The sequence below is a fragment of the Mandrillus leucophaeus genome, unplaced genomic scaffold, assembly GCF_000951045.1.
Source record: "Mandrillus leucophaeus isolate KB7577 unplaced genomic scaffold, Mleu.le_1.0 Scaffold820, whole genome shotgun sequence".
Classification (NCBI taxonomy): Eukaryota; Metazoa; Chordata; class Mammalia; order Primates; family Cercopithecidae; genus Mandrillus; species Mandrillus leucophaeus.
Genome location: NW_012108920.1, coordinates 284782 through 296361, shown reverse-complemented (window position 1 = coordinate 296361; position 11580 = coordinate 284782). Strand labels below are relative to the sequence as shown.

General features: G+C 53.0%; 2 protein-coding genes across 3 annotated transcripts in view; one reads left to right on the top strand and one right to left on the bottom strand.

The window, feature by feature from the left end:
• Positions 1 to 1381: 1381 nt before the first annotated feature.
• Positions 1382 to 11580, top strand: part of DDT (D-dopachrome tautomerase) — an 82375-nt gene continuing 72176 nt past the window's right edge. Inside the window, exons 1-3 of one of the 2 annotated variants that reach the window (XM_011967970.1) lie at positions 1382 to 1651; positions 1998 to 2173; positions 4365 to 4611. In XM_011967970.1, coding sequence (XP_011823360.1) covers positions 1391 to 1651; positions 1998 to 2173; positions 4365 to 4437 — 510 coding nt within the window. In that variant the 5' untranslated portion in view covers positions 1382 to 1390 and the 3' untranslated portion in view covers positions 4438 to 4611. Of the gene's footprint in view, positions 1652 to 1997; positions 2174 to 4364; positions 4612 to 11580 lie in introns of those variants that run through there. The other variant, XM_011967971.1, reaches the window with a different exon arrangement.
• Positions 4140 to 11580, bottom strand: part of LOC105530432 — a 25615-nt gene continuing 18174 nt past the window's right edge. Inside the window, 5 exon segments of the mRNA XM_011967992.1 lie at positions 4140 to 4184; positions 4226 to 4695; positions 9157 to 9232; positions 9235 to 9325; positions 9691 to 9942. Coding sequence (XP_011823382.1) covers positions 4578 to 4695; positions 9157 to 9232; positions 9235 to 9325; positions 9691 to 9942 — 537 coding nt within the window. The 3' untranslated portion in view covers positions 4140 to 4184; positions 4226 to 4577.

Sequence of the window (11580 nt, the reverse complement as noted above, 5' to 3'; positions counted from 1 at the left end):
CCAGATTTTTTTTTTGTAGAAAATAAGAGAATCTTGCTATGTTGCCTAGCCTGATCTTGAACTCCTGGGCTCAGGCAATCCCCCCTTCTTAGCCTCCCAAAGTGCGGAGATTACAGGTGTGAGCCACCTTGCTTGGCCACAACTACAATCACATTTGAAATGTACAATCCAAGTGATTTTACCACACTGACTACAGACTCCTGTTTAAGCCACACCAACAGAGTTCCATGTTTTTTTGTTTTTGTTTTTTTGAGATGGAGTGTTGCTGTTGCCCAGGCTGGAGTGCAACGGCATGATCTCGGCTCACTGCAACCTCTGCCTCCCTGGTTCAAGCGATTCTCCTGCCTCAGCCTCCCGAGTAGTTGGGATTACAGCGTCATGCCTGCCACCATGCCTGGCTACTTTTTGTATCTTTAGTAGAGACGGGGTTTCGCCATGTGGGCCAGGCTGGTGTCGAACTCCTGACCTCAGGTGATCTGCCTGCCTCGACCTCGCAAAGTGCTGGGATTACAGGCGTGAGCTACCGCGCCCGGCCTTTCCATGTTTTAAATAACATATTTTGCCACCCCTGGTGGACAGTGGCTCACCACCGGCACAAGAGGCTACACAGGCAGATGTCAATGGGGACATGGAATGGTGGGGACAGGGAATGTCGTGAGCCCAAGGGCCCTGGCCAGCCCTACCCGCGCCTGCAGGTGTAACCACATCTCCCGACTGCCCAAGCGCAGATTTTCATACTTTAACATGAAATTGCCTAACTTCGAAATGGTGGCAAATCATTCAAAAAAAAATTTTTTTTTTTTTTTTGACGGAGTCTCACTCTGTCGCCCAGGCTGGAGTGCAGTGGCGCGATCTCGGCTCACTGCAAGCTCTGCCTCCCGGGTTCACCGCCATTCTCCTGCCTCAGCCTCCCAAGTAGCTGGGACTACAGGCGCCCGCCACCACGCCCGGCTACTTTTTTGTATTTTTAGTAGAGATGGGGTTTCACCGTGTTAGCCAAGATGGTCTCCATCTCCTGACCTCATGATCCGCCCACCTCGACCTCCCAAAGTGCTGGGATTACAGGCGTGAGCCACCGCGCCCGGCCTCAAAAAATTTTTAAGCTCCCGTTGCATTGGTTATTAGGGTCGAGCCTGGGGAAAACCACTATAGGTGTGTGTGTCTGTGTGTGTTGGGAGTGTTGAGACCTCAGTACTAGGAACCAGGCGACCACAGCGCGGAAAACTTGAGGGAAATCCACCTGGCGCCAGACAAGAGAGTTGGGGGAGAGACAGGGTAGGACCACTACAACGTTAAAGACTTGTAGTGGGTGGGGCTATACCTAGAGCGGTGGCGACGAGACTTCCGGAAATCAGAGCCGGCACAGGTGACTTCTGTTTGCAGAAGCGGGATGTACCCTAGGCAGCCAATCGGGGAGCGCTGTCTCTGTCCAGCCAATGAAAAGTCAGATTGCTGTGGCGCCTTGCCCCTCCTCCCTGGTCCCCGAGCCTTGGGTACCCTCCGCTTTTTTTTCCCTGGAGCAGTTTTCCTTCCTCTGCCCGCCATGCCGTTCGTAGAGCTGGACACGAATTTGCCCGCCAACCGAGTGCCCGCGGGGCTGGAGAAACGACTCTGCGCCGCCGCTGCCTCCATCCTGGGCAAGCCTGCGGACGTGAGCGTGGGCCGGGCAGCACTGGGCGAGGGGAGGTTGGTGGGCCAGGGGTCCGGCCCAGTCCCTGCTCTGCCTCCCTGACAGTGACACCGAATCTTTCCCCCAGGGACCACTCCCTCCTTTCTCCACACCAAGCTCCGACTTTCCGTGCTCCACGATCCCGCGGCTCCCCCTCCGCACGTCTTGCCCTTATTGCCCTCCCCAGTCATGACCTGGACATGACCCTCAGGTCCATTCCTATCCCCGCGAACACTGGCGCGTTTCCGCTTTCGCGCGCTCGGGTCGGGTCCCCAGAGGTAGCCCGGCCGGCCTCAGCTTCGGGTAAAACTTTTCATGTCCCCCTCAGCGTATGAACGTGACGGTGCGGCCAGGCCTGACTATGGCGCTGAGCGGGTCCACCGAGCCCTGCGCGCAGCTGTCCGTCTCCTCCATCGGGGTAGTTGGCACCGCCGAGGACAACCGCAGCCACAGCGCCCACTTCTTTGAGTTTCTCACCAAGGAGCTAGCCCTGGGCCAGGACCGGTACGTAGGGCTACTCGGGGATCCATTTGGGACTGCGGCAGACTGGAGCCAGTGATCCTGCCTCAAGGGGAAAAACCCATTTCTTGCCCTGCCCAGTAAGGACACATCAGGGTATGGGGCCCTGGGGCCCCCTGACCCCTCAGGTTCCTGGTAGGACCATCTTCAAAGTGTGAGCAGGATTGAATGAATTTCTGGCTCTGCTCCTCAGTGTGTAAGTCTGTGAACCGGGAAGGCTCTCTTTCAGCACTCCCAGGGGCAATGCAAGGGTCATGTGGGATTGTCTGTGTGCTGTACCTGCCTTGGCACCTGGCAGGGTACAGACGCCTTGGCTGAAGTGTGATTTTCTAGAACTTTTCCAGCCTGGTCAGAAGGAATTCTGGGTATGTTCTGAAGCTATCTTTTGGACCTTTGTCCCAACCAGGTTCCAGGTGAGGTTCAGGGGAGGCTCACAGAGTAGTTGTAGAGCATTGGCCTGGATGTTTAGATATCTGCTTTCTGGGTCCTGCATAAGCTTGGGGACCCCAAACTTGGAAATGAACCATCTCCACTTGGCAACCTCCTCTTCTGTGAAAACAAGGGAAATGACCTCCCTCCCCCACAAGAAGCCTCTACAACCCAAACCTGGCGTTCTGTGACCGAGTTAAAGTTTCTTGTTGGGTAAAAGATAATCTTGAGCCACATCCATGCCTATGAGGAAATAAGGGCATGAGAAGCTTGAAAGGACACTGTCCAGGCACGGTGGCTCATGCCTGTAGTCCCAGCAAGGGACTGCTGGGAGACCAAGGTGGGAGGTTCACTTGACCCAGGAGTTGGAGACCAGTCTGGGTAACATAGTGAGATGCCATCCCCCAAAACAATTTTAAAAATTAAAATTAACCAGACATGGTGGTGTGCCCCTGTAGTCTCAGTTGGCAAGCTACGGTGGGAGGATGGCTTCAGCCCAGGTGGTTGAGGCCGCAGTGAGCTGATTGTGCTATTGCACCCCAGCCTGGGTGGCAGTGAGACCGTGTCTCAGAAAAAAAGACCTTCTGAAATGGAGTCTTTGTTAGTCCATGAAGGCCAATGGGGAATGGCTGATCCTGCTGGGTCCTCCCTCAAGCTACAGAGGAATCATACAGTCAGCCCCCTGTATCACTGGGTTCCGCATCTGTTGGTTCCGCAACAGATGATAATCACTGAATTATCATCTGTTGTTTGATGGATTGAAATATCAGAGGAAAAAATTCGTAATTGCATCTATACTGAAAATATGTATAGACTTTTTTCCTTGTCATTATTCCCTAAACAATACAATTTACGTAGTATGTACATTATATTAGGTATTATTAAGTAACCCAGAAATTTAAAGTGAGAGGGTGTGTGTAGGTTATATGCAAATACACCATTTTGAACAAATGTAGATTTTGGTTTCCTCTGGGGATCCTAGAACAAATCTCCCATAGATACTGAGGGAAAACTGTTATTCTAACAAGTATTATACAAATGCTTACCATGTGCTAGGTACTCTACAGGTACTGTACACTCATGATCCCATTTGATCCTTACAATCCCTGTCCACTCTCCCTTTGCTCAGACAAGGCATGCTATCCCCATGAGGTATGCCAAGTTTATAAGAACACTGAGGCTGTTCATACTTCTGCCCCCGGAAGCCAGGCTATCCCAAGCTCTGGTGCTCCTCACTGGAAACTTGCTGTTACCTCTGAGAGGAGCATGTTCACTTATGGCACAGACATTAGTGGTGGGGGTTGGCGGGGCTGGGGGTGGGGTGGTCACCCTGTGCTCAGCCTTTGAGAAAACAGGTGGCTGAGGTACTGTGCCCTTAGGGAGCCTGCAATTAGGAGGAGGCAGGGTGCCCCTCAGTCCACAAACTGATGGAGATGATAGAGTATATGGCACAGATGCCGAAGGTACTTTATTGTGTATCTGTCCTAGTTGGGTCATGCTGATGTGCAGCCACCATCCCACACCTGAGTGTCCCACTGCCCTGCTGGGGGTTGGGGAAAGATCATTACTGGGATGAGCAGGTTTGCAAAATGCCTGGTGGACTGCGGCTGGGATGAGCAGGTTTGCAAAATGCCTGGTGGACTGCGGCAGGCTGTCCTGAGTACCCACAGTGGGAGTACCTGGCAGGGGTCTTGCAAGATGTGGTGTTAGTCAAGGAGCTGATGATATCTTTTTCTGTCTCCTGAAGGATACTTATCCGCTTTTTCCCCCTGGAGTCGTGGCAGATTGGCAAGATAGGGACGGTCGTGACATTTTTATGATTGGCACGGAGGGATCCGGGGCATCTGTGAGCTGGCTGCTTCTTCCAGAGAGATCTCCTGGCAGAGTGAGGGCCTAGTGATAACCAGCTTTGGATTATGCCACATGCAACATTCCTGTGATCACATAATCCTCTTCATCCTCATATGAAATAAAGGAGAGCTTTCTCGTTCAAACATGACTTCTTACCTTGTATTATCCCTCCTGGGCATCTTGGGCCACCATGGGTAGCAGGGCTGGGGGATAAGCCCATAGGGAACCTGGAGGGGGATGATTTCCATCTTCAGGGCTACTGTTCGGTATGTTTAAGACTGCTCAGATCTGGGGGTGGAAGCCTCAGCCTGGAGGCTCTGCTCTCCACACCCATCTGCAGGCCTGTGGGAAGGTGTGAGCAGTTGGTCCAGCTGGGGCCCTTCCTGCAGACTGCTGACCTGAGGCTTCTGTACTCCTGAAGCCTACTCCCTCCACACCTGGCTGGGCAGCCTGCCACGCCCGTCTCCCTGCCTCTGTAGAGTGGAGGCAGGGTTTTGCCTGTGTCCCTTTGGGGGTTACTCACTGGTTTTCCAAAAGCAGGGTCCCCAGTCTGCTTCTCCATAGGGTTGCAAGCCTTGTCTCCCTCCCTTTGGCAAGACTCCAACCCTCCTCCCAGCCGCCCCATTGCCCCTTCCTGGCAGTAGCACCAGCTTTCACAACAACCTTTCCAGCCCAGGGGCCCCCAGGCCGGGAGGATGGCTGGGGGGACACATGGCAGGCCTATAAGGTTTCCTGTGTCTTCTCTCCTGTCACAACGGTGCCACCTGCACACTTAACTGTTGGACACACAACCACACATTCACCCACATCTAGTCACGATTCATCAGTCACACACATACACCCACATGTACAATCATACCATTTACACACATATACACCCAATCACACGATTCACATCCAACAAAGTCACACAACTCAAATTCACACAGACCAAACCCCCACACACGTGCACCCACATACACAATCAACCATTCACTGACATTGTCATCACACAGTTCACTCACATATACCCCCTCACACACATGCACACAATTCAACAAAATCACACAATTCACTCATTCACACACATACCCACATAAAAATTCACACTGTTCACATTTACGCACAATTCACTAAAATTCACACATATATACACCCATGTACACACAGTTCACTCGCATCACACACATATACACCCACACGTAAACAGTCACACAATTCACTCACGTTCAGTCACCGACATTCACACACATACACACGCACCACACACAGGCAATTCAGTCACATGGCCAAAAGCCAGTCTTCACCTTGCTACAGTTCCCAGTGTCGCCTCAACCTTTGCAACAGCGTCCCCTTCCCATGCCTGGACAGCTGGAGAGCCCTGAACACACCCCATCTTCATGCCTCCAGCGCTAGCCCAAGCCCTTCCCTCTGCCAAGAGCACTAAGTGGAACTCAAGGTCACTTCTCAGGACCCTTCCCTGCCCCTCCTCCTGCCAGGTGACCTGAGGATCCTGCTGGCCCTGCTTAACAATGATGCACAGCATGGTTAGCTCAGCTGATGTCGCTCTCCCGGACTTACTGCTGCCTACACAGCACTGGGACTGACTTTAACTTTACTGTTTATTTCATGTATTTTATTGGAGCGTCTCTTGAAAGCAAAACCATGCAATTAGGAAATCCAAAGGCAGCCAGCATGGAGCAAGTGCAGAGTGCAGTGGCGCAAACTCAACTTACTGCAGCCTCAACCTCCTGGGCCTAAACAATCCTGCCTCAGCTTCCCATGTAGTTTGGATCACAGGCGCATGCCACCATGCTGGGCTAATCTTATGACTTTGTAGAGATGGGGGTCGCACTTTGTTTCCCAGGGTGGTCTTGAATTCCTAGGCTCAAGTGATCCTCCCACCTCAGCCCATTTTGCAAAGCTGCTCATCCCGGTAATGATCTTCCCCCAACTCCCACCAGGGCAGTGGGACACTCGGGTGTCAGATGGTGGCTGCACATCAGCATGACCCACCTAGGACAGACACTCAACATCAACACAGTAGCCTCAGTGTGTGCGCTGTACACTCCCTCATCTCTATCAGTTTGTGGGCTGAAGGGCAACCTGCCGCCTCCTAATTGCAGGCTCCCTAAGGGCATAGTGCCTCAGCCACCTGTTTTCTCAAAGGCTGGGCACAGAGTGACCCCACCACCACTAATGTCTGTACCATAACTGAACTTTACCCCTGTTCTATAAAGATGTTATGCCCCAAAAATGAAGTGGAGGGCCATACCCTGAGGGAGGGAATGGATCTCCAGGGCTGGAATAGTGACACCTTTTGTCCTCACTTACATGAATAGGAAGGATACAATTGCTGAGACTCCCCATATCCTAGCTTCAGGAATAGCTTTTGTTAGGCCTGTTAGTCTGAGGGACCCTAAAATTCCAGATAGTCCCCCCACAACAGGGATTTGGGCAAAAATTATGTCTTTTTGATTGGTGAGCCCAGGTGCCTAAAGAAGGTAACAGAGTCCTGGAGTTCACACTAGAGGTCATTCTTATAGGAGAAACTAGAAAAGCACCAGAGACAGGGAGCGGTTTTTAGAAGCAGGACCAACCTCAGAGAAGAGAGGCGAGAAGAGGTTTGTCTGGCAGGCATTAGGACCCAGGGGGGCAAGGATTAGGCTAGATAGAATAGATGGGCGAGTCTCAAGTCTCGCTTGGGTGACAGGCTTTTGAGAGTTCCACTCATGGCCACAGGCTCAACCAACTTGTCGGGATCCCAGAGCCGCGTGGCCTTCCTCTCAGTCGACCCTGGGCTCAGCCCAGTAGTACAGGAAAAGCGGAAGCTGCTTCGAGGCAAACCAACCCTTCCAACTCCGAAGACTCGGGGGTTGTTAGAGAGCCCTTTCTCAGAAAGCCTGACACTCGTATCTTGAGTCCGGTGGCTGCACTAGTTGCTTTTAACTGGCCGAGAGGTGCCCAGTATTTAGCCCCCAGATTCTAAGGAAAAATAGGACAGAATAGCAAGCAAAAGGTGTCCGTTGGTTCTCACCACTTGGCGATAGTTGATGTCCCACTGCTCGGCGATAGCTGATAGTCCCTTTGTGGTCGCCAAAATGTGTCCGGAATGGGTGGGTTCTTGGTCTCACTGACTTCAAGAATGAAGCCCCAAACCGTCGTCATGAGTGTTACAGTTTTTAAAGATGGTAATGTCCAGAGTTTGTTCCTTCAGACGTTCAGATGTGCCTGGAGCTTTTTCCTTCTGGTGGGTTGGTAGTCTCCCCGTCAGGAGTGAAGCTGTAGGCCTATCATGGTGAGTGTTACAGCTCTAAAAGGCAGCGCGTCTGGAGTTGTTGGTTCTTCCCTGTAGGCTTAGTGGTCTCGCTGGCGTCAGGAGTGAAGCTGCAGACCTTCGCGGTGAGTGTTACAGCTCATAACAGCAGTGTGGACCCAAAGAGTGATCAGCAACAATATTTCTAACAAAAAACAAAGCTTCCACAGCGTAGAAGGGAACCCAAACAAGTTGCAGCTGACTGGCTCGGGCAGCCTGCTTTTATTCCCTTATCTGGCCCCACCCACATCCTGCTGATTGGTCCATTTTACAGAGAGCTGATTGGTCCATTTTGACAGAGTGCTGATTGGTGCGTTTACAATCCTTGAGCTAGTCAGAGAGTCACAGCGTGCTAGTCCTCCAAGTCTCCACTAGGTTAGCCAGATACAGAGTACCAATTGGTGTATTCACAAACCCTGAGCTAGACACAGAGTGCTGATTGGTGTATTTACAAACCCTGAGTTAGACAGAGTGCTGATTGGTGTATTCACAAACCCTGAGCTAGACAGAGTGCTGATTGGTGTATTTACAAACCCTGAGCTAGACACAGAGTGCTGATTGGTGTATTTACAAACCCTGAGCTAGACACAGAGTGCTGATTGGTGTATTTACAATCCTCTGGCTAGATATAAAAGTTCCCCAAGTCCCCATCCAGTTCAGGAGCCCAGCTGGCTTCACCCAGTGGATCCTGCACCAGGGCTCATGTGGAGCCGCCAGTCAGTCCCGAGCGGCGCCTGCATTCCTCAGCCTTTGGGCTGGCCATGGGACCGGCACCACGGAGGAGGGGACGGTGCCCCTCCGGGAAGCTCAGGCAGCGCGGGAGCTTACCGCAGGTGGGGAGCTCAGACATGGCGGGCTGCAGGTCCCCAGCCCTGCCCTGCCCGGAAGGAGGTAAGGCCCCCGCGAGAATTTGAGTGCGGCGCCGGCGGGCCGGCACTGCTGGGGGATCCGGTGCAACCTCCGCAGCTGCTGGCCCGGGTGCTATAGCCCCTCACTGCCCTGGGCCGGCGGTGTGCGGGGCCCGCCGATCCCGCGCCCACCGGAATTCACACAGGCCAGCGAGCGCAGCCCCGGTTCCCACCCGCGCCTCTCCCTCCACACCTCCCCACAAGCAGAGGGAGGCAGCTTCGGCCTCAGCTAGCCCAGAGAGGGGCTTCCACAGTGCCGTGGCGGGCTGAAGGGCTCTTCAGGCGCCACCAGAATGGGCGCCGAGGCCGAGGAGGCGCTGAGCACAGTCCTACCATCAGGAACCTGAGGGGACAGGGGGCCCCAGGGCCCCAGACCCTGATGTGTTCTTACTGGGCAGGGCAATAAATGGGTTTTTCCCCCTGAGGCAGGATCACTGGCTCCAGTCTGCGGCAGTCCCAAATGGATCCTCTACTACCCTACGCACCAGTCCTGGCCCAGGGCTAGCTCCTTGGTGAGAAACTCAAAGAAGTGGGCGCTGTGGCTGCGGTTGTCCTCAGCACTACGCAGATGGAGGAGACGGACGGCTGCGCGCAGGGCTCGGTGGACCCGCTCAGTGCCACGGCCAGGCCTGTACGCACTGTCACTTTCACGCGCTGAAGGGGACATGAAAAGTTTTACCTGAAGCTGGGGCCGGCAGGGCTACCTCTAGGGGACCCGACCCGAGCGCGGGAAAGCCGAAACGCGCAGTGTTCGTGGGGACAGGGATCCTAGTACAGGTCGAGGCCCCTGAAGGTCACGTCCGGCTCATGACTGGGGAGGGCGATAAGGGAAAGACCTGCGGAGGGGGAGCCGCGGGATCCTGGAGCACAGAAAGTCAGAACTTGGCGTGCGGAAAGGAGGGGGGAGTGGTCCATGGGGAAAAGGGTCGGGGTCGCTGTAGGGGAGGCGGAGCAGGGACAGGGCTGGACCCCTGGCCCACCAACCTCCCCTCGCCCTGTGCTGCCTGGCCCACGCTCACGTCCGCAGGTTTGCCCAGGATAGAGGTAGCGGCGGCACAGAGTCGTTTCTCCAGCCCTGCGGGCACTCGGTTGTTGGGCAAATTCCTGTCCAGCTCTAGGAAAGGTATAGCAGGCAGAGAAAGAAAAACAGCTCTGGGAGAGAAGCAGCTCTGGGTACCCGAGGCTCGCGGACCAGGGAGGAGGGGCGAGGCACCACAGCAACCTGGCTTCTCATTGGCTGGACAGAGACTCAGCGCTTCCCGATTGGCTGCCTAGAGTACATCCCGCTTCCGCAAACAAAAGTCACGTGTGCCGGCTCTGTTTTCCAAAAGTCCCATCGCCCCAATCCTATGTGTAGCCCCACTGACTACCAGTCTTTAACCGCGTGGTGGCTACACCCTGTCGCTTCCCCGACCCTCTTGCCTGGCACCGGGTGGATTTCCCTTAAGCTTTCCGCGCTGTGGTCGCCTGGTTCCTAGCTCTGTTAAAGGTCTGAACACCCCTAACGCACAGACACACACACACACTCCTATAGGAGTCTTCCCCAAGTTCGACCCTAATAAACAATGCAACGGAAGTTTAAATTTTTTTTGAATGATTTGCCACCATTTCGAAGTCAGGCAATTTTATGTTCAGTATGAAAATCTACGCTTCTCTTGGGGCAGTCAGGAGATGTGGTTACATGTGAGGGCGCAAGTAGGGCTGGGCAGGGACCCTTGGGTTCACAACATTCCCTGTCCCTGCCTAGTCCCCACTGACAGCTGCCTGTGTAGCCTCTTGTGCCGATGGTGAGCCACTGTTCACCAGGGGTTGGCAAAATATGTTATTTAAAACATGGAAATCTGTTGGTGTGGCTTAAACACAAGTCTGTGATTAGTGTGGCAAAATCACTTGAATTGTACATTTTAAATATGATTGAAATTGTGGTCAGGCAGAGTGGCTGACACCTGTAATCTCAGCACTTTGGGAGGCCAAGAAGGGAGGATTGCTTGAGTCCAGGAGTACAAGACCAGGCTAGGCAACATAGCAAGATTCCCTTCTTTATTTTCTACAGAAAAAAAAAGGAATCCTGGTGTTGTGGTGTGCGCTTGTAGTTCTAGCTACCTGTGCGGCTGAGGCAGGAGGGTTGCTTGAGCCCAGGAGATCTAGGCTACAGTGAACTATGACTCATTTTTTTCCCTGTCTCTTTGTCTGATGGGTTTCTCTTATTTTTCTTTCTTTGTTTATTTCTGAGACAGTCTCGCTCTGACTGGAGCTTGAGTGCAGTGGTATGGTCTCAGCTCACTGCAGCCTCCACCTTCCAGGTTCAAGTGATTCTCCTGTCTCAGCCTCCTGAGTGTGCTACCATACCTGACTAATTTTTGTATTTTTAATATAGATGGGGTTTCACCGTGTTGCCCGGGACTGGTCTCAAACTCCCGACCTCAAGTGATCTGCACACCTTGGCCTCCCAAAATGCTGGGATTACAAGGGTGAGCCACCACGCCAGGCCTGTCTTACGGGTTTCTAAGAGCATCCTAAAGAACATTACTTCCTTCTGACATATCTTTTACCAAGATCCCTCCCAGTTTTTTGCTTGTTTTATGTTTAATCAATTTTTTCTTACACAAGATGTCCCTGTATATGTTTTTTTGTTTGTTTGTTTTGTTTTGTTTTTGAGACAGAGTTTTGTTCTTGTTGTCCAGGCTGGAGTACAATAGCGTGATCTCAGCTCACTGTAATCTCCGCCTCCCGGGTTCAAGCAATTCTCCTGACTCAGCCTCCTGAGTAGCTGGGATTACAGGCATACTGGCGCAACCACACCCGACTAATTTTGTAGTTTTAGTAGAGATGGGGTTTCTCCATGTTGGTCAGGCTGGTCTCGAACTCCCAACCTCAGGTGATCCACCACCACCCCCGCCCGCCTCCCA